The sequence below is a fragment of the Adiantum capillus-veneris genome, chromosome 15 (genome assembly GCF_014529385.1).
Source record: "Adiantum capillus-veneris isolate H3 chromosome 15, ASM1452938v2, whole genome shotgun sequence".
In the NCBI taxonomy this organism is placed as follows: domain Eukaryota; kingdom Viridiplantae; phylum Streptophyta; class Polypodiopsida; order Polypodiales; family Pteridaceae; genus Adiantum; species Adiantum capillus-veneris.
The window spans coordinates 114972795-114999025 of record NC_140945.1 but is presented as its reverse complement, the minus strand read 5'-3'; the positions used below and the strand labels follow the sequence as shown (position 1 = coordinate 114999025).

General features: G+C 43.4%; 1 protein-coding gene across 1 annotated transcript in view; it reads right to left on the bottom strand.

Annotated features, from left to right (window-relative positions):
- Nucleotides 1-7215: 7215 nt before the first annotated feature.
- Nucleotides 7216-26231, bottom strand: part of LOC147441321 (peptidyl-tRNA hydrolase, mitochondrial-like) — a 42926-nt gene continuing 23910 nt past the window's right edge. The window contains exons 4-8 of the mRNA XM_086483697.1: nucleotides 22753-22803; nucleotides 8288-8361; nucleotides 8157-8215; nucleotides 7990-8066; nucleotides 7216-7893 (exon numbers count right to left, since the gene is read on the bottom strand). Coding sequence (XP_086339823.1) covers nucleotides 7789-7893; nucleotides 7990-8066; nucleotides 8157-8215; nucleotides 8288-8361; nucleotides 22753-22803 — 366 coding nt within the window. The 3' untranslated portion in view covers nucleotides 7216-7788. The remainder of the gene's footprint in view (nucleotides 7894-7989; nucleotides 8067-8156; nucleotides 8216-8287; nucleotides 8362-22752; nucleotides 22804-26231) is intronic.

Here is a 26231-nt window from a genome sequence, read left to right as displayed (position 1 = left end):
TAGCATTGCACACACACAAAAATTAGGTGCACAAATCCAATTTTTTGCTCATTTAGCAACGAAATTAGGCCAATTCCTTATGTTTGCACACACATTTCTTGCAAAATCATCAATCTACAAGCATTTAGGTGTTCAATTTGATTACAATTTCATCAAATTAGGCATAAATTCCATCAATTAGGCACACACACCTAATTTTAGCAATGATTTAGCAACTCAATAGGATCAACTTAATCAATCAAAAATTGAACGGAGTAGGTCAATCCACTTACAATTGATTGCATCCAAGCTAATCCTTGCTCCACGCGACGATTCCATCATGCACACACATGTGTGCAACTCCGATTCAGTCCAAAATTGATCACCAAAATCAACACTCAATCACATGATTAAGCATAGATTAGAGCAATTAAGAGTGATGATCCTCCTCAATTAAGGGGATTCAGCATACATTCCAAATCAAAATTAGTGGTTAGGTTAGCACAATTAGCATGAAATTAGCATGGAATTAGTACAATTAGCACGAAATTAGCATGAATGGGATGCAAAATTAGTGAAGGTTAGTGAAAAATTAACAAAATCAAAAGAGAATTTAGGGGTTTTGGGGATGAACTGACTCTATACACATCCAATTAAACTTAATTACACTACACACAAATCAAATCCTACTTAATTACAAAAAATCGATAATCAAATTACTCTTATCTTTTGCAACCTCAACTCCACTAGTGTAGGCAACCCGTCCCCGGCAACGGCGCCAATGTTGGAGGCTCACCATAGCATAGGCAATCTCCCATAAATCTATCAATCCGAAGAGAGAGAGCATGACCCGGCTAGGGCTTGCAGGCATCACACAAAGAATGTGCGAGAGCGTCATCGGGTGCAAAGATTGAGAGGATTCAAGAGCGTGCATCCTCCAATGCAAATAGAAATCATCCCAAATTAACTAATGCTAATCGCACATCAAGCATCAATTTCAAGCAATCATCTACACACATCAAGCAACAAAGTGAAACACACTAATCTTGGAATCTCTCAAGCACAACTCTAATTACATGCATCGACGATTAAGCACACAAGATCGCATTCAAGTCGGCCACCCCAACCATGCCCATCATGGTGTCCAAATCAAGTCACACATAATCAAATTAAGCTCAAGGCTTCTTAAACCTACACACACACAAGCACACCATTAAAGGACAACTCTAATCCCTCAATCACGAGTACACCCACTCCGCTTAATCGAGAGAGTTAGATAAGGACTCCACTAATCGGAGAAGCTTAGCACAAGTAAGAGTTAGATTAGAGAAGATCAACACTTCAAAACAACGAAGGAAAGTAGAGAAACATGATTGACAACATAATGAAGACTAGATTAATTAAGAGAGGATTACACTAATTACATGTGATTAGCACTAGCCTTCTAAGCATGGGCATTAAGCTCAAAGGCTAGGCCATCAAGACCTCCTCTAGGGAGAGAGTTCTCAAAAGGACCACTCAAGAATGACCTCTCATTAAGCATAGGGCTCTTTTATAGTTTTGGGCCTCAAACCCTTCAACTATGGGATAAAGTGAGCTCTCTAGTCTACACTCATACAACTTTGGAACTCCTAAATGAGCCCAAGCCCTATACAATGAAAAGTAAATATTGTGTACATCCATAACATATCCACAACTTGGTGCATAATTGGTGTAGCCGTTAGCCGCTTCTAACAATGCCCAAGACCCATTCATCCGTATTGAGCCTTTGGCTCTCATATGCTATGGCATGCCCTTCTTGAAGCAAGAATGCTCCAAGGCAATCACCACAAGCATCAGATTGGACCTCAAATGGCTTTGAGAGATCCAAAAGCATAAGAACTGGTTAGGAGGTAAGCTTCTCTTTGAGCTTGTGAAAAGAATTTTGCTCCTAATCAGTCCATACATGCCGTTGAGAGTTGACGTACTCGGGCATCTCTTCAGGTAATCCCGCATAGAATTGTTGCTTTTGCTCGACAAAGTCTATCTTTTGAAAGACAATAGCCTTAAGATGTAAATCCCAAAACTTGTCCACATATTTGTGAATAGACTTATGGGAGAGAAGCTATTCTGGTGAATAGACCCATTCGGTAAGCACTTTGTCCTTTGCATCGCTTGCAAGGACTTGCTTCATGATGGAAACTCAAAGAGTTTTTCATGTCTTTGGGGCTTCTCCATTGCCACAAAGGCTACCCCACCAGTAATGAGCCGATTTCTGGAAGTGCATAGCTACATGGTATAGCTTGGAGGACTCTGTGAAGCCCTCGTCTCCAAAGGCCGCATCAAATTGTTGGATGAAGACCAATACTTTATTGGTAGCACCAAAGGTGTCATCATAGGTGAGAAAAGAGATACCCTTTCCTCCCTCTTTCAACTTTTGGAACTTTTGTGACCTTCGCCATGTAGGGTAAGAGTTGCGATGTCCTCCCCTCTTGTGTTCTCTAGGAGAATAGCCATAGCTTTTGTTGGAAGAGGAGGAAGGTAAAGAAGAAGGAGAAGAGGGTGACCTCTTTCTTGCCCTTTTCTTCCTTTGTTTCCTCTCTTCCTTTTCAGAGTGACAAGGAGAAGGACCATGGGTTGACCATTTCCTCTTGGTAGGAGTTGGCGATCGTCTAGACTGTCGTCTTCGTGGAGCCACATCTTCAGAGAAACTTAGGGATTCATTATTTTCTTGTTCTTTGGATTCCTCCTCTCGTATGGGAGAGAGTCTTCTTTTGGGGGTCTCATCAAGAGGCCGTCCAAGCTCTCTCTCCTCTTGGAGAGGAAGGAAAATACCATAAGCGTGAAGTTGTTGAGTAACTTCGGCTTGCAAAGTAGGGTTGCCCATAGCTTGCTGCAACCTAGTAACAAGATAATTGACAAACATTGGGACATCATCATTAGCACCTTCATGTGCAAAATCAAAGTTATCAATCTTCATTCTACTCTCTTGGTTATTGTCAGCCATGCTAATTATACTTATGTAGAGAATTATTTTGTGTGTTTACTTAGTGTACTCTTTGGAAATTCAAAAACTTAGTTGCTACTCCTCTTAGCATTTGAAAATCAGCACTCAAGAATCTACATCCACGGCTCAAATTGATTAATTATAGAGAGTAGTGGAGTGGGTCTAATATTGCATAATTTTCGAGAGATAGCTCCTTTCAGACTTCTTATGGCTCAATAATGATAAATCCGTAGGCAAGTCTAAAAAGACCCATCATTAATACCAAAGCTCCTGAGGTGTGCACCATATCCCACATACAGGGCTCAACAAAACCGATAATAGATCCCACTCCCACTAACCCTAATATAATTAACAAAATCAACCATTAATAGGCTACTTAAGGACCTGTCTTCTTAAGCAAGAAAAGAGAAACCAAATGTGTTGATACCAATGTAATGGAAATGGCCTATGAACTTTGAGAATCGCCGAATTAGGAGAATTAAAGAGAGCATTTTTGTGAGAATACTTGAGAACGTAGAAGGTGAACTTAATTGACAGTAGCAACATAATCATAGTACTTAATTAACTTGGCATGAACAATACTTTTGCAAGAGAGAGAGTTTAGAGAACTTGACAACAGTTGAGGACCAGATTTATGTGGAGCTGGTCCCTCCTCCAATAGGCATTTGTATTATAGATTCTCCCATCAAGAGAGACTTGGTACAATATAATCTTTGTGTTCCTTGTGAACTAGTGATGCAATGAAGATGGAAAGATTCATGCATCACGAGCATAACATAGACTTTGTAAAAAGCATTAAGTATCCCAAGGCCTCAAACACCTTCGAAGGTGGAGAGAGCTAGAAGGGAATGAGGGTACGGAAGAGGAAGAAGAAACATTCATAGGAGAAAGAAACAGTTCCTCACTTATCATCACTCTTCTTACTAGCATACATAATAGCATAGTATTGAAGATGGAGAAGATGGCAAGCTTGAAATTCTATAGCCAAGAGTGTTGATGTAAGCTCTCAACTTCTCCACTAGCTTGGAGAACGAGATGGAGCTCTTGCACTTCACACAATGAGTGTGTGTGAGTGTGTGTGGGAGAGTATACCCCCCTTCTTGCTTTGGTCGACCCCCCCTTGTAGATCATGTTTGAAGTTCATTGGACCTCTCCATGCCTAGCCAATCACATACAAGAGGCATATCAAGCAACAAGGGTAGATTTTGGAGAAGTGTCCTTCTTTCCCCTTTGAGAGAGAGAGGCTTGATAATTTCTTAGATAATTATTTAATTAATTTAAATGCTCATTGGACCCCTTTTAAGCCTATCCAATAGGATTCAGGCACACCTTGACGGGAACATGGGTAGGGACTTAACATGTGTTCTTGCAGCCTGAGGCTTGCGCTTACCTTGTGCGTGTGTGTTCGTTCTCTCTCATCTCCCTAGCTTTAGGGCTCGCCCCTCCTTTGCAGGGACTGTTGACTTTTGGAACACAATCACCTTAGTCAGCAAGCACGACAAAGCACCTCAAGCTTAGGTAGTGTTCCCACAAGCACCTCAAGCATCTTAGGCATCAAGCACCTCAAGCATCTTAGTCAGCAAGCACGATAAGCACCTCAAGCATCTTATCCATCAAGCACAACAAGCATCTCAAGCTTGGGCCGGGCTCCCACCTTAAGCACAGCCCTAGCTTACCTAAGGTCAAAAGACTTTTAACTTTTAACACTAACCTTTGGAGGTCTTCAATGAAGCTAACCCTAAGGTCTTTAAGCTCCATTGGCTAGCCTTGCTCTTTGACATACCATCTCTCATTTGGACCCCTTTACCATTGGTCCCATGTGAAGATAGATCTGTAAGCTAACCCTTGTTTCCGTTTATTCTCCCACATTAAATAATCAGTTTAATATGAGAAAATTATTTGGGTTGGTTAGATATTAGACTTTATGACATCTACAATCCTCCTTGCACATGATGGCTTCATGTGCCAACAACTCATCCACCATGTCGAATGTCCTCAACTTCAAAGTGTCCCTAGGACTCATGTAGAGGAGCGGTCGAAGTAGAGCTAGTGCCAAAAATCACCACATGCCATGCATTTTCTCAATATCTCTTACTGTTATCTTTCAGCTTTTCGTGCCAAAGTACTAGCACAGAACACGGACCAATGGGGAGCATCCTTAAGCGGGGATGGCGTTCTCATCTACTCCGATACTTTTTTAGAGATCCAGATCCCCTCGTTCTCCACATGCTCCAAAGCAATGCGCCTCAAGCGAGGGATTGTCCCTTTGCACTCGGTGCAAGAGCCATCCCTTGCGTTCGGGGCTATTGGTAGGGCCTCGATCATCTCAATTGTCGTGCACACGCGTAAATTGCAACTAGCTAAATTCCAAAAAAAATTCAAAGAAACATATACACTAAAAAATAAATAGGTATGGGGAGCAGGGTAAAATTTCAAGATTGAAAGAGGAGAAATGCTTGCTCTAATTTTCACCCGCCATCGCGCCTACAACAATGCCATCTCCTTCCCCCTTACTCTCTCTAAGGTTTAGAGAGAGAGAGAGAGAGAGAGAGAGAGAGAGAGAGAGAGAGAGAGAGAGAGAGAGAGAGAGAGGGGGGGGGGGGGGGGGGGGGATAAAGAAGGAGAAAGGGGAGAAAGAGGGAGACAATGAGAGATAGAAAGAGGGAAAGAGAGGGAGATAAGAGGGAAAGGGAGAGGGAGAGATAGAGAGAAAGAGAAAGAGGGAGGGAGAGAGAGAGAGAGAGAGAGAGAGGGAGGAAGAGATAGAGGGAGAGCGAGAGATAAAAGGAGGAGAAAGAGGGAGAGAGATAAAGGGAATGAGAGGGAGAGAAATAGATGGAATGAGAGATAAAAAGAGGGAGAGGGAGAGATAGATAGGAATGAGAGAGCTAAACCCTAAAGAGAAAGAGGGAGAGATAAAGTTACATAATATATGTGTGTGTGTGTGTGTGTGTGTGTGTGTGTGTGTGTGCGCGCGCGCGCTATTGTAAAAAAAAAGAGTGTGAGCGTTAAGCAAGGGAGCATAGCACCCGATGGTCGAACGCTTTCTCCTGGATATAGTCCCTTTTTAAATGTGACGTTACGATTTTTGATCCACTCACGTGTAGATTCCCACAAGGTACCTTCGGTTCTACCATGATTGAAATTGTAATGATATCTACAAAGGTGCCACTAGACTATTGGCACTACTAACCCTTACTTAAGTCTAATAGGATATGTGTATGCATGTATATACGTATATACATGAGTGTGTATGTATATATTTGTGAAAGTGTATATGTGTGTATATGTAAATATACTTGTATATATGTATCTATATGAGTGTGTATATATGTACGCAGATATATGTGTGTATATAGAAGATAGATCTTGCGTGTATACATGCTAGGTATGTAGATTAGGTATAGGAAGTAAAAATCGCCTAGATCCTAATACTTTTTGACACATCTCTTATAGACATTAGATGAGAGACTTTTGGTGGGGAGTAGCCATTGCCCTCCTTTGGATGGTTCACGTCTTAGGTGGGCGGCTATCCAAGGTGGACATCGCCTCTAGTGGACCTAAGTCTTGATGTCATACGTCCAAACTCTCTATTTAGATTTATCCCTAGCTAGTTTTTTATGACTGAGTGTAGGTTTCTATCCGTTATAAGAAACATACTCTAAAAATACACTTCACTCACACCCCAACATACGCACCTATACTATTCTCATCCCAAAGTCCGTTGATAGGATATGAAGAAATTAGAGCATGCAAAACCAACTTGACACACCCAACTCACACATAGCAGAGCAAGAATTGCAAACTGAAAGAAACAAAACAAAAAGCAAACAAAAAAAACAGAACTGCCTAGCATGTTGTTCCATAGTTCCACCAGGACGAGAAACTTCCACTCTTGCACAAATACCAATGACCGCGGCTCGATGTACAAGCCTATGCTTGTAGAGTTCATTGCAAGCTTGGCTGAAGTAAGACCGAGGAGCCCCTCCAAGGGGTTTCCTCTGCATTGCACACGGGAGGCCAATGATGCAACCTAATGCTCACATGCTTGGGCAGCAAGCAAGAGCATGTGTCACGGTGTAAAGGTTTCCAACCAAGACGAAAGACATTTGATGTAGGTGGCCAAGTAAAGCTCTTAAGCAACCACCATAGAGCACACTCTCTCTCTCTCTCTCTCTCTCTCTCTCTCTCTCTCTCTCTCTCTCTCTTCTCACACACACACACACACACACACACACACACAGAACCGATTTGTAGCAGTATTTTCATTTGATACTTTTATCTTCTTTTCTAGATAGCTGGAGGACACATAGATGTACATCAATTTGTTTCATTGGCCAATTTTAGCCCCTCAGGTGCAATAAAGTTTTATTATTTCTTCATTTCTTTCTCTTGAGAAGTAATGTAGAGTACTAAACAAGACCTTCAACTCCTTCAAAAGAGATCATCAGAGACATCAAATTCTGACATCTTGACAGCATTGCAAAATCTTCAAAGCATTTGTCAGTGTTCATTCCATATCTCAGGCCCAAGAGGCGGGCCTGACCAAAAAGCTGCTAGGAACAAATGCTGGAAAGCCAAACACAGTAAGTTTTTTGACAGATGTCATCACTGCAAGTTGATAAGTAGATACGGTCTTCAGCGTGCAGCATTGCCAAACTTTGGAATTCTCGAGTACCCAAATTGTTTCAATGAAATGTCCTCTGCCAGTAGAGCTTTTTGAGTACTTGGATTTTTTCCAATATATGCTCCCAGCCATCCATGATAATCTCCAAATCATTCCTCTTAATACCTTTTGTTGCAAACCAATGCTCTCGCATCCATCATGAAGCCATTTTTTCTCTTTTAATGCTATCCATAGTCTTCTCAACTCCATTGGCGGCGACAAGCCGAATAATTTCGACTCCTTGAGTAATTGACTTTTCCACCTGGAAGCCCATCATACAACAAAATGCAGGCAGTGACTGAGACAAGTTTTGACAGTCTAAACTGCTTGTATATTCAACTTAGAATGGCAATCATACCAGTTTCCTTTCCGGCTCACAAAACCTCTGTAGTACAAAAGCCTTGGGATCCATCTTTTCTGGTGGCAACCCTATCCCTAAAATATAAAGACCAGGGCAATCAGTTCGAATAAGTCCAATTACATTATTGCAATTTGAACTTGAGAGTGGAAGTTGCAGCTACAAACCAATCCGAAGGCGTGGAAAATTGCGATTGCCTTTGAGGTATGCAATTAGATTCATTAACCTATCATGAAAGAGATCACATATAGGAATCGGGCCCGTTTTCTCAAAAGACAAAATTCCATGCTATGCTCACCCCCTATGATTTCCGTGTCCCCCTTTAGATACCAATTGTAGCTTGGAAATTCTTGTATCCATATCATCAAGTATCTGGAAAATAGACAGAGAAGGAAATGAAGTTAAGTATTTGGTGTTCTATTAAAAACTTCACATTGAATGCACCATCAGAAAAGGAAGGCATACAAAGAAACCCACAATCACTACCTTCTCAGCCAACTTCTCTTCATCCACGCCCTTTTCTCCCCCCATGTTCCTGCCCTGCCCCCCACCCCCCCATCCCCTCCTTCTTTAAAAAGAAATACAGCTGATGGCTAGCCCCCATCTTTTCCAGCCCTCTCTCTCTCTCTCTCTCTCTCTCTCTCTCTCGGAAGCATCATCTGCTCATGTAAGGTATCAAAGATAGTCTCCCTCATCAAGAGATATCATGTAGCGTCTTTAATATCATAGATGCACTCTCTCGGCTAAGAAAGGTCTGAAGTCCTGCAGACGTCTGCATGTTGACACATAGTCGCCCACCCTCCAAAGTTGTCTTTGGAAATCTCCATGGACCACAAGCAAAGAAATGAGGAGGCAAAGACATGGATAATGGGACATTTGTCAATGAAGCAGATAATCAGACGACTCAGCTAATTGAGGAGATTTACTATCCTCCTCTCCCTCAATAGTTCCTATGGACCTATTGCAAGAGGCATCTGCGATAGAATCTAAAAAATCAACAGGCTGCTGAACTAGCCTATGTTTTTTGGAAGATAGACTCTCGTTTAAGAGAGCTTCCAAGGATATTGTGGAAGATAGACTCTTTTAAATAAGAACTTCCAAAAGGTCTCACAAAAGAGGAGAAATCCTCTTAGCACATAGAAAGTGGTACAAGTGGATCCCTAGGATGTAAAAGAGTAAGAAGGTCACCCATATTTTTCACCTAAAAACCTTTGGCTAAGATATAAAAATCACTTTTTGTAAAGTTTTTGTGAGTTTTTTGGATAATAAAGCGAACGACGTTTCTGCAGAACATGTGTACTCTCTTGCTTCCTTCTCAAGCGCATTACTCCCTCATGAAGTGTCCAATTGAAGTGTCGTCTCATGTTTGCAGTTGAAAGCTCTTCATGACATTGTAAGTCTCTCGCCGTGAAACTGTGTTTTTGTTGCGGCTAACCTCCTTTCTTAGTCGGTAGCAAGAATAGAACAAGAAAGAATTGAGGACGGACGTTTGCCCCGTTCTTGTGCTCGTAAACATTCTCCCTTCTTGATAATAAAGATATTCTCTTTATGGGGGGGTAGCCCATCTTCTAGTCCCCAATGATGTGTCAAACTTTTCTCTCAACTCTCAGTTCTCTTGAATTTATGATTTTTCATTTAAATGTTAGTTTGTGGTCTCAGAGCAAGGTCATCTCTCTCTTTCTTAAGAGATTTACGACTCTTGGCAGACTGCAAAAATGGAAGGACGTGAGATAGAGTTCAATCTCCTCCAAAAGCAGGTGGCAGAATTGCAGAAAGCTCTCCCCCATCCAGAAGTTTAGAAGATTCTCCATACCCTTGAAAAAGGGAAGGAGAAAGTGCAATGGAGTCGGGAGAAATCCCGCAAAAGTCCAAAACGCAAGAACCTCATGTCACGTGACACATCCAACCCTATGTGTCCGTGGACAAGCTACAGCATGATCAGGGTTCAGTCAGTCCAGTCAAGTCTAGATTAGAAGTAATCTGGCACTTTCGTGAGTCTATTCGTAGACCGTGCATGCCCAATCACTTAGTGTAGATGCATATCCTCTGGTTGCACACAGCATGATCATCAGTATTCCCATCAAGGGAATTTTCCAATGCATTTAGCCTATTTTCCCTATTTTTGACATTTTTCGCTTATTAATTTAAGTGACTTTCCAACAGAAGTAGATAGGGCAATTTTGCTAAGAAAATATATAAGCAAACCAAAGCTAGCACTCTTTGGCAGATGAGCAAGGAGCACAACAGGCCCCCACGCAGCAGGTACTCCCTCTCTCTCAACAAGAACCCCTCAAGCACCCCTTCAGCAGCCTAGTGTTTTTGCATATCGCTAGCTCCTCCAGTTGCCTGGCGTTTTCAGCAGAGAAGCCTAGCCTCTTTCCCCAATTCCCCCCTAGCATTTTCAGCCTTGACAGCAGCACCAACCCCTAGCGTTTTCAGCCCTAGCGACAACAGTCAAAACAGCGTTTTTGCAGCAGTTAAACAGCGTTTTTGCAGCAGTTAAAACAGCGGTTTTTCAGCATCAAGTACGGCAGCCAATTCAGCCCTAAGCATCTGCAGATACACCCCATTTTCAGCCTCTCAAAATGCAGCCAAAACCAGCGTTTTCAGCAGCCTGAAACAGTCCCAGATTTTCAGCCATAGCGTTTTTATGGATAGCAGATGGAAGACCGCAGATTTCAGCCCTTAAGTCGTCGTCGTCGTCACCGACATAGTCCCAAGTTGCATCAGTTCCATGCATCGTCATTGTACCACTTTGTGCAATCAATAGTAGACCACTCTCACCGACGAGAGTGGGGCCTTCGGAGGAGGGTTTTACAACGTCTCTGGGGTCGTATCTCTCTTCTCTCTCTATCTCTGTCTCATACACTTGCACGCACAGTGTCCATTCACTTTGTTAATCATAGCATTCTCTCATCAATAACGGAAGGCTCTACCTTCCATAAGAACAAAAGGAACCTTGAGCAGAGTTCGGAGCCCTCATCTTGAGCAAAGCGCAAACAATCATTCCGCTGCACCTAACATTGGTATCAGAGCTTTGGCAATGTTCTTTATCATTCAAGGAAAGAACCACAAGAATCACAAGAATTTTTTTTGCTTGTTGCGGTCGCACGAACCCAGTTCGCTTGGGCGTGTCAATTCCTAATTGTGTTTTTTGAAGAGTGACAGGAATCCCAAGAAAGAAGGGCTTTGTCCAACCTCCCCTTGTGTCTCTTTTCACTCATTGAGAGCGGACCGTGCACTTAGCGGCCGGCCAATCGACGTGAGGTGGGAAAAAGAACCTTGGTGTGAGCGCAAGGCCGCCAAGGGGTGCGCCCATGGAAAAGAGCAAAACTCGGGTGAAGAGAAGATCCTTCTCTAACACAGATTTGCAAGCAAAAGAAAACCTCAAGAACCTCAAGAACCTCGAGATCCCCAAGAACCCAAGAACCCAAAACCCTCAAGAACCCAAGTTCCTCGTGAACTTAAGAACCAAAGATCATAGTGCATGGTCGTCACCCGAAGCGGAATGGATACTTCGCATACAGGTGATGAGCATGAGAGAGGCGACGAAGAATTTTCCCCACCGGGAGATTTTTTCGACCCTCCCCCTTCCGTATCTACGCCACGAGTTGTACTAACTCCTATGGAGATGATGGTCAAGTCAATGATGGACATGATGCTGGCACAACAAGAAGAGACTCGCATTACTTTGGAACGCAATGAAAGAAATACAATACAACAACAAGAAGCGACTCGCATTACTTTGGAACAAAATGAAAGAAATGCAATACAACAACAAGAAGCGAATCGAGTTGCGTTGGCACAACAAGAAACCAATCGCCTTGCTTTCGAACGCGAGCACGATGAACGAAATGAACGAAAAGTAGAAAGGAAGGCCGAGCGTGAAGCTCAAAGAGAGCTACGCATTCAAGAATTGCTTCGACAAGTGATAGCCCCGAAGTCGGAACCACCCAAAGATCGTGGGAGTTCATCAACTGGCGCAAGCCACGATGTGGATTCCAACCATCCAGTCACAGAGAAGTTGACTTTCAGTAAGTATGATGGTAAGATGGATGCTACGATTATTCATTCTTGGTTGCATCAATTTAATGCTTATTTTGCGACAACTAAGAAGATAGGAGATAGCAAGGTTTTGACGGCAGCTATGTACCTTGCAGGTGATGCCATAAATTGGTACCATGCATGGCAAGAGGCACAGCTAGCCGCGCACCTAGAGGAAGCCAACAAATTCACGTCCCTTTCCTTTAATTGGGTTGATTTCCAAGACAAGCTCAAGGAGCGGTTTATGCCACCTCAATACCTCGCACGATTGAAGGACGATTGGCGCGCTCTCAAGTAAAATGGTATGCCGGTTATGTCTTTTTCTAATCGTGTTTTGCAGCTAGGTACCCAATTACGCAAGTCGGATGATGAACGCAAAGAGGCATTCCTTTTTGGGTTAGACGACTACATCAAGTTTGATGTAGAAGTCTTTGATCCAATCGATCTCAACAAGGCGGTAGCCATTGCTCTCGCACAGGAGATAAAGCACAACAAGGGAAAGCCTAAGGAGAACAAGACTTCCACAAGTACCTCGCAGACTTCTCAGAACCCTCAGAACGGTAAGAATGGTAACTCTTCTAACCAATCTTCCAACAGTCTCTCAGAAAAGAATTCTTCCAATGAATCTAAGGGTAAGGCTAACACAATTGCTAAACCTAAGCTTACTCCAGATGAAAAGGTAGCACAAGGAATTGTAGGAGGATACATCACGTAGGAAGAGCGAAGCACTTATTCTAAGGAAGGTTGTTGTTTTCATTGTCACATTAAGGGTCACATAAAAAGAACATGTCCTAAGCTTGAATCGAATGAATCTAAAGAATCCACAGAACCCACTTCCTCTGTCAATGCAATTACTGATAACACGAGTGTGCCCCAAGTTTCTCATGACCCTCCCATTGATGATTCTCTCATTAAATGTTATGGTCATACGTCGGGGCAATGTTTTGTCATATTGTTTGACCCAGGTAGTATGCATGATGTGATCAGTCCCTCTCTTGTTGAGAGAGCCCGCCTCGAAGTTAGTCAGAGATCTCCTATCGAGGTCTCTGGCCTTCTTCCTGATATGGACACTCTCATCACGGACGAGTGCCTTGATGTGTTGTTTGCAATTCAAAAAGTTGCCTTCACTAGAAGATTTGTTGTTTCTCCTCTCTCAAGATGTAATATGATTTTGGGCATTCGATGGTTTCGTGATACTAACCCTCTCATTGATTGGGAGGCTAACACTTTCACTCTCAATGCCAAAAGTGATTCTCTCACTGTCATTCATGGCGAGGACATTGTTCATTTTCCATCTCTCATTGCTAATATGCAGGACAAGATTGAACGGATTCATGCAAAGGAGACTCTCTCAGTCTCTTTTTCTCCAAAGCATGACACACAAGGTTTGCATGATTGTGAGCAGCATGATGATTTGATTGACAATGATCAGCATGATGATTTGGATGATAAAGGCAAGCATGATGATTTGCATAAAGAAGATGTGATTGTTCACAAGGATGATGTGTTAGTTGATGCTTTTTCTAGCAAAGCTAACCTCGTTGCAGATTCGATCAATCAAGAAGGATCGATCTTGGCTCTCGAGCCTAGGTCCAAAGAACTCTCACAGGAAGTATTATGTGTTCGCATAATTGATACGCACGCATTGTTCGAAGGTTTCATTTGTGATCGTTTCCTGTATTTTAGTCAGCATCGTTATGTGATCCCTTTTTCTAGGCATGACATATTGTATGTTGAGCACGTTTCTCTCATGGATGAGCACGAATGTATGCGGATTTTTCATGAAAAGCTGAAAAGTATGTATGTAAGGAAGTCGCATTCCATGTCTCTTCCTTGGCATGACAGTTTCCGAACGAGCACATGAAAGTATGAGCACCAAGCGTGGGCATTTCCATTGTGTTTTGCCACAGTTGATTGCTCTAGATCATAACAGAAAAATTCGATCTCATTGTTTGCATGTGTTTGATGAACGGGTTGTCACTCCGTCTCCATGTTCATCTACATTGCATACACAGTCTTTTAGGACGACAAGATTTTTTCCATTCACTTTACATGGAATAGGTATGTTCATGGTTTTGTGTTGGAAATGGTTTCAGGAATTTTCAACCATGGAGATTCTTGAAGAAGAAAGAAGCAGGACTCTAGACGAAGTTGAAGCATCGAAGGAGCCACAAAAGACTTTGTGTCGCTTTCGGCCCGGCCCAAAGAAGCAAGTGTTGCAAACATTTATGAAGTTCAAGTACCGCACGACCCACACATCAGAATGGACCAACGAAGAGTCCCTTCCAAGATTCCGGATGCTATTGGCGATCTCCCTCGACGCCATACAGTTCGGTACCAGTACCTCACTTTGAAAAGAAGGGGATGTCACGTGACACATCCAACCCTATGTGTCCGTGGACAAGCTACAGCATGATCAGGGTTCAGTCAGTCCAATCAAGTCAAGATTAGAAGTGATCTGGCACTTTTGTGAGTCTATTCATAGACCGTGCATGCCTAGTCACTTAGTGTAGATGCATATCCTCTGGTTGCACACGGCATGATCATCAGTATTCCCATCAGAATCCATCAGATTCCATGAAGGAAATTTTCCAGTGCATTTAGCCTATTTTCCCTATTTTTGACATTTTTCGCTTATTAATTTAAGTGACTTTCCAACAATATTAGATAGGGCAATTTTGCTAAGAAAATATATAAGCAAACCAAAGCTAGCACTCTTTGGCAGATAAGCAAGGAGCACAACAGGCCCCAAGGCAGCAGGTACTCCCTCTCTCTCAACAAGAACCCCTCAAGCACCCCTTCAGCAGCCTAGCGTTTTTTCATGTCGCTAGCTCCTCCAGTTGCCTTGCGTTTTCAGCAGAGAAGCCTAGCCTCTTTCCCCAATTCCCCCCTAGCGTTTTCAGCCTTGACAGCAGCACCAACCCCTAGCGTTTTCAGCCCTAGCGACAACAGTCAAAACAACTTTTTTGCAGCAGTTAAAACAGCGGTTTTTCAGCATCAAGTACAGCAGCCAATTCAGCCCTAAGTATCTGCAAATACACCTTATTTTCAGCCTCTCAAAACGCAGCCAAAACCAGCGTTTTCAGCAGCCTGAAACAGTCCCAGATTTTCAGCCATAGTGTTTTTATGGACAGTAGATAGAAGACCGCAGATTTCAGCCCTTAAGTCGTCATCGTCGTCACCAACATATTCCCAAGTTGCATTAGTTCCATGCATCGTCATTGTACCACTTTGTGCAATCAATAGTAGACCACTCTCGCCGACGAGAGTGGGGCCTTCGGAGGAGGGTTTTACAACGTCTCTGGTGTCGTATCTCTCTTCTCTCTCTATCTCTGTCTCATACACTTGCACGCACAGTGTCCATTCACTTTGTTAATCATAGCATTCTCTCATCAATAATGGAAGGCTCTACCTTCCATAAGAACAAAAGGAACCTTGAGCACAGTTCGGAGCACTCATCTTGAGCAAAGCGCAAACAATCATTCCGCCACCTAACACCTCAGAGAGATCCTCTGGTTGGAACTTCCCGCATGCATGAAAGTCTGAAGAATGCTCAAGAACGTCATGTGCGATGTAATCCAAAGATTCAAGAACAGAATCCTCTTGATTCCCCTCAATTCTCTTTCATGAAGGATTTGGATGACATAGTCCCTCCAGAGGACATGCTCATTGAAGAGCCGTTGCAGCAGGAAGTGTAGTCAAAGGAAAGATCTCCTGTCAACAAGGAGTCTAAAGATAGAAAGAAGAAGCATCATAGCATGAAGCACCGTAGGCAGAAGTCGTTCAAGTCAGGAGATAAAGATGTAAAATTTGATTCCTGCAATGGAAGACGGGATAACGACAAAGCGTTAACTTTCATCCGCCACTTTGAAGTAGCATTTGCAGAAGGGAATCTTAAAGAAGGTCTAAGCTTCTCCAAGTTAGTATGTATCTGAAAGGCACAGCCAACAGTTGCTGTTTGACTCTAATCCTATGAAAAGGCAAACCTCGCCTTCAAGAAGGCATTTTATGCTCAGCTCCTTCCTTCTGATTTTGAACAAGAAGTAAAGAAAGAATGGGACCAACTTTCTCAGTTAGAGAACGAAACTGTTTGACATTCTTATGAAGTTACTCCATTCAAGAAAATTGAAGATTTAGAGAAGATGCGGAAGTTTGAAGTTGGGTTGCACGATGCCTTGCAAAAGGCTATGAAGCTTCATCCACGAAGCAATTCGCATAGCTGACGCTTTGCACCAGAAAGGTACTCCCAAGAAGCTAGAACAAAGCACTTATCATGCCAAGCAAAAACCTCTTAACAATCAGCCCACTTCTACTTCTTCTACTCGAAAGAAGAAAAGAACCACTTCAATTGCACAAGAAAAACCTAATCAGCCCAAGAGAGGGAATATCTCTTTCCTGCAGAATTGAGAACCTATATGAGCGAAGGGAGATGTTTCAAGTGTGGAGAAATTGGACACGTGAAGGGTGATTGTCCCACACTTTGCAACTAGGACCCCACAGCCTCCTTCTTCTAATGCAATATTAGATGAGCAAGGTAATACCACAAAGGATGGTAAAGAAAGATCTCTTCTAAAGGCATGGGGTAGCATTAACAACCAGCCGGCACTTACATTGTTTGATCCACACAGTACGGATAACTTCATCTCTACACAACTTACTGAAGATCTCAATTTACAGCTTAACTGCCTTGGTGTCTCTATCCAAGTAGCATCTCCATTTAAAAGGCAAAACTCCAATTCTACTCCTATTATAGGGAAGCTGGATTAAAAGATAGACAACTACAAAGATCAAGAATCTTTCTTATTAGCTTCACTGGAGGGGTGTGATGTAATCTTGGGAATGCCTTGGCACTACAAGATGCATCCCATCCCTGATTACGTTCAGAAAACCCTATCCTTTTATCATAAAGGAAAGCATTATGTTGTACGGATGCAAGTGATTGGCATATTCCCATCGCCAACGACATTGCAATAAAGAAGGAAACGAAAAAGTGTGTTTCAACATACTTAATTTTTTAGAGAGAGAGAGAGAGAGAGAGAGAGAAAGAGAGATTTCTGAGCAAAATAGAATTCAATTGTTAGAAAGTTTTGAAGATTGTTTTGTGGATGAGCTTCCAAATGAACTTCCACCCTCGACCTGAGGATCATACAATTGATTTGATCCCAAGGAGTTCTCCTCCAAATCAGCCCCCTTATAGAGTCAGTTTAATGAAGCAAGAAGAGATACTCAAGCAGGTTAATGAACTTTTGGAGAAGGGTTTAATAAGACCTAGTACTTCTCTCTATTGTTCACCTGTCCTTTAAGTACAAAAAAAGGATGGCACATTCCGTATATGCATAGATTATAGATCTTTAAACAAGGTCACAATCAAGAATCGATTCCTAATCCCTAGGATTGATGACATTCTTGATGAGTTACAAGAAGCAAGTACTTTTAGTTATAAAGACTTGAAGAACGGATATCATCAAATCCACATTGCTCCTCAAAATGTGCATAAGACTTCATTTAGAACAACCTTTGGGTTGTATGAATTTTTAGTGATGCCTTTTGGATTCACTACTGCATCAGCAACTTTCAACAGAATGATAGATAGAATTTTCCATTCATATAAAAGATTTACAGTAGTCTTCTTCGACAAGGTCTTAATCTTATCAGAAACAAAAGAAGAACATCACAAACATCTCGCAACAATGTTTGAAGAATTACGCAAACACAAGTAATTTGTGAATGCTAAGAAAAGTAAGTTAAGAATTCACTATCTGGGCAATATAGTATCTCACAATCAGGTGAGAATGGATCCTGACAAGATTGAGGCAATCGTAGAATGGCCTACGCCAACTACAATACATGATGTTCGAAGTTTTCTTGGCCTCTGTTTCTATTATCGGCATTCGAGCCTTCGCCGTCATAGCCGATCCTCTCCATGATTTGACTAAGAAGCGGATTTTATTCAATTGGGGTGCTGGACAAAAACAAGCTTTTGAAAACCTGAAGTGTTTACTCAATCACGGACCTATCCTCATCGTCCCTAATCTTCGCAAACCTTTCGAGGGGTATTGCGATGCATCTGGAGATTGTGTAGGAGCAGTCTTGAACCAAGAGGGTTCTTCCATAGCTTATGAAACCTAGTGCCTTAAAGATGCAGAATTGCATACTTCCATTTATGAGAAAGAACTAATGGCAGTAATTTATGCACTTTCTATATGGAAACATTATCTTTTAGGAGATGATTTAGTAATTAAGACAGATCATAATAGCCAGATTCAGTAAGCAAGCACATTTCCTTCCAATTAAGAAAACAATCAAAGTTGATTACATGGCTAGAGTATTTCTAGCTCAGATTTTTAAACATCATGGAATGCCAAAAACTATTGTCAGCGATAAAGATCCTCCCTTGACTAGTTTATTTCGGCAAGCACTATTTGAGAATTTGGGAACTAGCTTGATTTTTCATCAACTTATCATCCACAAACAGATGGTCAAAGTAAAATCGTTGATGCCACGGTTTTAGACTTTCTCAAGTGTTATGTTTCAAAAAGACAATCTGAATGGGGACAATACTTACCATTAGTTGAGTTTGTGTATAATAATACCATACATTCCTCAACTCGTAAAGCTCCCTTCGAAATTATCTATGGAAAGCCAATTTTATTTCCTATTTTAGTTACCAAAGAAAACATCTTTGCCGCAAACAACTTTGTGCGTCATATTGATACCACTTATCAACAAGTAAAACAAGCAATTCTTCGCTCTCAAGAGAAACAGAAGAGACAACAAACAAGCACAGAAGGAATCTCAATCTTAAAAAGGACAATATGTAACAAGCTTGGACACTCCAAGCGAGAAATCAATAGCAACACACGAACAGAAACTTCATAATCACTGAACTTTAATAGAGAGAAAGAGTCGAGACGGCCCTGCGTAGTTCCGTGCCTAGAGGTATTGGCCCCAACGTCTCGTGCCCCTTTCGGTATTTCATTTTCATTAATCATTGCAAAGTACAACTCCTAAGGACCTCTGTTCTCAGAATCTGCATGCAAATGCCTTGAAGAGTGAGGCCCCTAAGGGTCCTTTTATTCTTACAAAGGATGCCAAAAGCAGAGCCCCAAAAGCAATCTAACTCAAAAGCAAAGTGTTCCAAAAGCAACTAGCTCCAAAAGCTGCCAGAAAAAGCGTCAGTGAAAAAAGCGGAATTCCCCACAACAGCCACGTCAGCCTAGCAGCGCATTATGCAAAAATCCGTATTGCTGCTACGTGGCATCTACCAGCGCAGAATCCGGGTTTGCCGTACAGCTTGTCTGTACAGTTTCCACATCATTCTACCGTATTGTCCTGCCACATCAACAGCTCTGTCCGCGGGTAGTCATGCCACGTCATCATTTTGTGACATACTCCCCTCTTGAAAGAATTGTAATCGCCCTCGATTACGCCTGCAAAATCAAACATAAGCCATAAACTAGTTCAGTAGACACTAACTCTAAGTACCAACGCACTAGACGACACAAATCCAACACTTGAACAAAGACGATAGTCACATCACATTCAGATCACATCACATAGAATCTAGGACCGTGATTCCTAGCAACGTATTTAGCAATCGCATCTAGATCCACACGGGGCCTCACTGATGTCGATTTAACTAATCCCATATTGCAATCACGACCATAGATTTTGTTTTGATCTAGCACCAAGATTCCTGGTAACATATTTAGTAATCGCATCTAGATCTATCCCAGATCTCACTGACATCGTATTGACTAATCCCATATTGCGATCATGTCCATAGATTTCTGCACTCCAGCAGTGTCGTGTGCGAGTAATCATTCCATCTGCACTCAAGCAATATCGTGCGCGAGTAATCGTTTTCAGGGATCCCAATCCATCACTAAGTTCATACTGAACAGAATGGTCCAATCATACAGTTCTAGTTGTGTGGCCATCTCATCCCGCAGGGACTCTTGATGCGCTCACAACAATTCCATTGAATCAGTCGTGATTCAATATTCTTGATTCGTTATCAGGTTCATTTGGGAGTTGTCACTGTTTCAAAATCATCATCATCTCATTCTTAATCCTGTTATTTGTTGACAAATAGCAGGTTCTTCCATTAGTTTCATTCAAAATTCATGATACTTATCGTTGTCAGGTTCATTCTCGAGCTGTCATTGCTCCGGATTCGTCATCCATTATCATCGATTTCACCTATTATTTACACACATCTAGCAAGTTCTTCCAGAGAACATTAATCTCATACATAAATCATTTTCGAAAATTCTTATTTCAAAGTTCTTCATTCATACACTTAGTTTATATTGAACACAGTGTTTCAATCATCTAGTCATCTTATCCGTCCAGAAGTCTTGATGCACCTAGATCCCTATGTAGCCATCTCATCCCGCAAGAACTCTTGATGCGCTCACCACAGTATCCAGTCATCTCATTCATATGGGAATCTTGATGCACTAGAATCATTCAACATGTGTCATCCATTCATTCAAATTCATCATTCTTATCTTGAATCAACGGATCCATTCTTGAGCTTCAGTTGCTCCTGATCTCACCATCTCATCCTCGATTTCACCTACAAAACAGGCAAGAGATGGTTAGCCTTGTTGCAAAAGAGTGTAAATCCACCTCCATGCTTCCCAATCCATATAAATGCGAGTTCCTCGCTCCTATTTCCGGTTATCTGTCACAAACAACCAGATTGTCAGTACATCAGTGTCCTTTCCAGTATTTGGTTCATCTTCTAGTCAACAGTTCTATTCCAGCTCTTCCTGCGGGTAAAGCTTTAGCTTTTCTACACTCGTCAATCCTTTCAGCTTTTATCCCGTCTTGAGAGGAGAATCAAAGGCCTCACACAATCTCAAGTGAATCTCATCAATCGGGTAATTCTTCAGGTGTTTCGCAAATCTCGGGTTTCTAGAGTACTTGATCAATCTTTTTCACACATGTGTCAATTTGCATTTGACGCTTGTACTTCGCTCTGACATACTTCTCTGCCAAAAAATTTGCCCAAATCTCCATTCTTTTCTTCAGTCACACTGCGCCGGATTTCAACTTTTTTCTACCTACCCACTGAGGAGTGTTATCTCTATCAGATTCTCCGCAAGAACCCATGTGTAATTCTAGAGTTCTTTATGGCTTATGCCCTGTAAGATAGAGCGATGAAGACAGGAGCGCACCCAATGCGCGATGTACAAAGAGTGGGAGTGGCTAATAAGTCCGGGGTCAGGGCACGGAGATTAAAAACCTGCGTGTGCTACAAAAAGGATCGGATCCTCCGTAGAAGAAGAATCTTTCTAAGCTCTGATTCCACTATAACAAGCTTGGACACTCCAAGAGAGAAATCAATAGCAACACACAAACAAAAACTTCATAATCACTAAACTTTAAGAGAGAGAGAGAGAGAGAGAGAGAGAGAGAGAGAGAGAGAGAGAGAATCGACACGCCCCAGTATAGTTCCGTGCCCAGAGGTATTGGCCACAAAACCTGACGCCCCTTTCGGTATTTCTTTTATATTAATGCTTGAGCAAAGTAACAACACCCGAGTGGTCCTCTACTCTCGGACTCTACGTCCAGATGCTCTGAAGAGTGAGGACCCTAAGGGTCTTTTTATTCTTACAAGGAATGCCAAAAGCAGAGCTCTTCAGACACGCCTTTCTCGGGGTCGCTCGGAAACTCTCCATCCAAGCCGGTGTCAAAGATTGCCAGGTTGGCTCTTGAGAAAACATCAATTTTCTCTCAGTGACCCCATGAGGATTGTCTCATGGAATGTGGACAGGCTTAATGGACCCCAATTTTGTACGCTAGAGGGGTAGACTTAGACAAGAGAACAGAGATGCCTTGTGGACGGCACAATAGATATACTTAAGCTTCAAGAGCATCACCTTTGTGAAATCCGTATTCGGCGTTGTGGGCAGATCTTGCGTGGTCGCTATGAGACATGTTGGTCAGCTGCTTTTGGGCCTAGAGGCATTCAGGGAGGTGTATGTATGACTATTGCGGACTCATGGCAGCATGCCATTGTGGGGAGAGGTATTATTGTGACAGGCAAGGCCCAGTCGGTTACTATGCAGGTTCATGGTAGCCTAGTAGGCTTTTTGAGCGTCTATGCACCCAACCATGCGAGTGCACGGGGCGAGTTTTGGTCACAGATTGTGGAGTCCTTGCCTGATGCAAAGCAGTGGTGTATTGGGGGGGACATGCTTGAGGACCCTTCGGATGGGATTGGGGGCAGCCATGCTAATGAATGACTATGAGGGTTTCACATGTATGGCAGCATGTAGGCTTTGTGAGGCCTTCAAACAGCCTCTCTTTCTCTCGGTCCACCGACCACAGAGTAGGCGGGGTGAATCTATCCAAGATAGATGGTTTTTACGCTAGTGATCACATCTACGACCTAGGCGGTTCAGTATGCATCTTGGCTGGGGCTTACTTTTCAGATCATGCGCCAATGATACTCACTTTGATAGATAGACAACCAAGTTGCAGTCTCATGCTACGCCATTCCTTCCAATTTTGAGAAAACAAAGGAGGGAGAGAGATCTGGATATTCTTGAGAGGAGATATTCTCAGCATTCACTCGAGTAGGTATGGTGGTTCCTACCTATCAATCTTCCATTCCCAAAGAGAAGAGAAAAACAGTTATATCTCAGACAATCAACTATACTATACAAAAAGTCAGGTAAGGAAAACAAACATGAGATGAGGTAGTACCACTAGTATCTTCTCAGCCGGAACACAATACTGCTCCATCAAGGGTGCAATCTGCAGTCACTATCCTTTAATTAATAAAATCCACCAAATCAAAGTAATCAAGAAAATGATGCACTTGTAGCATGTTGCAAGCTAAATCCATTGCATCACAAACTTTCAAATGCAAGTAAACAATGATTTGTCAAAATAGTAAAAGGAATTTTTTGGCACAAATTGAGCACACAATCACCAAATGCAATTTGCACTGAGTCATTAAAATTTACATCTCTTGTGCTCAAGTCTACGAATGTAAACACCTCTCAACCTTGAACATTTCAACCATCTGTAACCAGCAAGCCGCATGCGAGGTAGTGAATCAACAGCCAACACACAACTGAGCTTGAAAATCGTTAACACTTTAACTTTAAAAGAAACTGTAGTTGAGACACAGCGTGGCAGAGATCCACTCCTAGATGCACTTGCCTCTAAGTCAGGCACTCCTTTCGGTACTTCGTTTTATATTAAGAATCCACAAAGTTACAATTACCGGGGAGTCGCTATGCAGATGTGCCACCATGCACTGAATCTGTCACGGTAGACCCTGAAGGCACTCTTTTACATGCACTGAGGCTCAATACAAAAGCTGGCGCCCAAAAGCTTTAGCTGCCAAATAACATGGCGCCCTAAATGCTCTGCAATCAATGCTTTAAAACTGATGCCAAAAATCATGATGAGTGCCCGCTTTCCATCCAGAAAATCTGCCACCAATTGCGGCGCGATTTTGTTGAAGTTTTGGAGGTCATCTCCTTGGTTTCCCATCTAGACCTTGTGAGTGAGGGCTTCTTTGTGCCTATGACAAGTTGTGAGGCTCTCTCTCTCTCTCTCTCTCTCTCTCTCTCTCTCTCTCTCTCTCTCTCTCTCTCTCTCTCTCTCTCTCTCTCTCTCTACGCAATTGATGTAAAGACAGAATTTTTCTGAGCAATGGAAGGCTTTGTAACAACATCTCAGAATTAAACAATTTGTCAAAACTTTGCGTTTTTGTTGCCGAATTGAAGGCAATGTTGAACAAAACTCGCAAGGGTAGACAATTCACACTCGCCATGGAGAATGATACAAAATCTCCAGGAAGCATAAGGCGGAAAACGACCAGCAAAGCGTACTCTTTGCAGTCATGCCTATCTCGGGGAGCTCGGATGCGGATTACTCCCCATCCAAGCCTGCCTCGAAGATAGCACGGTTAGCTGCTGCTGCAGCATCAGTTCTCTCTCGCTTCCCATGAGGATGTCTCATGGAACATGCAAGGATTAGGTGGCCCCCATTTCAGCGTCAGAGGGGCGGCCGATTGCGCCAAGAGCTTCAGTGATGCCTTGTGGGAGGAGAGATTGACCTTCTTATGCTACAGGAGCATCATCTATGTGAGGGCCGCATTAGACGTTGTGGTCAGCTTTTGCGTGGACGATATGAGACTTTTTGTCAGCTGCATTTGGACCTGGAGGGATCCAGAGCGGGGTATGTATGACTATTACGGATTCTTTGCAGTAGGCCATTGTGGGCAGAGGGATTATTGTGCCCGGCAGGGCTCAATGGATCACTATGTAGGTTCAGGGTTGCCTCGTGGGCTTCCTGAACATCTATGCGCCCAATGTGGCGAGTGCACGTGCAGAGTTTTGGTCTCAGATTGTTCAGTCTCTGCCGCAGGCAGAGCAATGGTGCATTAGGGGTGACTTCAAACATATTGGAGGACCCCTCTGACAGGATTGTAGGTAGCCATGCTATTGTGCATGGAGTCGAGTTGGCAGCTTGGGAGAGGTTTTGTATGACTGCGGGTTTCAGATGTGTGGCAGCATTCTAGCTTTGTGAGGACCCCAGACAGACTGGCCTTCTCTCGTGAAAACCGCAGAGTGGGAGGAGTGAATCTATCTCGGATAGATCGCTTCTACACTAGTGACCACTTCTGTGACTTGGGTGGGACAGTTGGCATTCTGGCTGGGACTTCCTTTTCTGACCATGCACCAGTGATCCTCACAGTGACAGATAGACAGAGGAGGGGAAGCATGATTCTATGCATCCCTGAGAGGGTCTTGCTGGACTCTGTGATCAGAGAGCGAGTGGTGGCTCTCTGGATAGAGAGCTTAGATATGGCAGGATTCTCCTGCTGACAGAGTGGCCTCGGGACTTGCTCAGCTTAGTCGACTCTTTCTTCAGGAGTCTTCGGCTCGCCTAGCTGCAGCGAGAGAGGAGGAGCGGTGTCTCCGACAGGGCATTGCTTCCTTGCAGAGGATGCAGGAGCAGCATCAAGACAGTCCTTGGTTGGAGGAGCAGTTGCAGCAGGCTCGCCAGCCCAGAGGAGAGGCGCCAAGAGTTTGCTTTCCATCGACAGGCATCTCAGTGGACCCAGGTGGGTGACAGAGTGACAAGCGCTTTCTTTGAGGCAGTGGGACCTCGGCATACGCATGCCAAGGTCAGCCAGTTGAGGAGGCCCGAGGGTCAGTTGCGTCAAAGCCAGAGGACATGCGTGCAGTTGCTACTGATGATCTACTGTCCGCAGAGCCTCAATCAGAGCGTCGGGATGCATGCAGAGAGCAGGTGTGGGCACAGATGCCTTGTCTTGTGATTGAGGAGATGCGCTAGAGGCTTGAGTTGCCGCTTCAGCACTATGTGGTACATCACTTCTTGTTGGATCTTTTCGAGTTCCTGCATCAGCCAGGTAGAGAGGCTGATCAAGAACTTCCTTTGGTCAGGGCGCAACACTCGGACAGTTCGGGCCAAAGTGGCCTGGCAGGTCATCACTCTTCCATATTCCCAGGGAGGGTTGGGGATCATAGACCCAGCATAGCAGAGCAGAGCCCTTGTTGGGAAGTTTGTTGTCAGAGGATTGCTTCCAGGGACGGAGCCCTGGAAGGAGTTTTTGCTTCAGCGGCTTAGTGCTAGGGTGCCCCAGATTGGAGGCCCCTGGCGACCTTCGACCAGATGGATCTTCACAGAGATGCGCAGAATTGGCCTGAGCAGGAGACTGCAGGACCGTTTTGTTGTGAGTATGCTCCGTTCTTGGGAGCAGCTGCACAGAGGCCTTAAGCAGCATCAGCCTACCTGCACGGAGGAGCGCTTGAGACAGCCCCTTGTTTGGAATCCCATGGTTAGCACTCAGAGAGGCCACTTGGTTGGTAGTAGGCCTCATGTTTCTTGGGGTCCCATGGCAAAGGGTCCAGCACGCACTTTAGGTGACTGGCTACAGTTCTCGGGCTTGTTAGAGGAGCTTCAAAGCATCCAGCTACACGGCATGAGAGAGGTACAAAGCATGTGTCCGGACATCACAGAGGCAGTACCAGCTGAGTGGCTCACACCTCTCGAGTCAGCAGCGCCCAAATGGATGGGGGCCTTCACGTGACTGGAGGTTCTCATCGAAGTTCGGGCTTGCTCAGAGACTGTCCCCTCCCTGTTTTTCGAGCTTCAAGGTGAGGGTCGTCTACACTGAGTTTCAATAGAGGCCCCACAGGTGG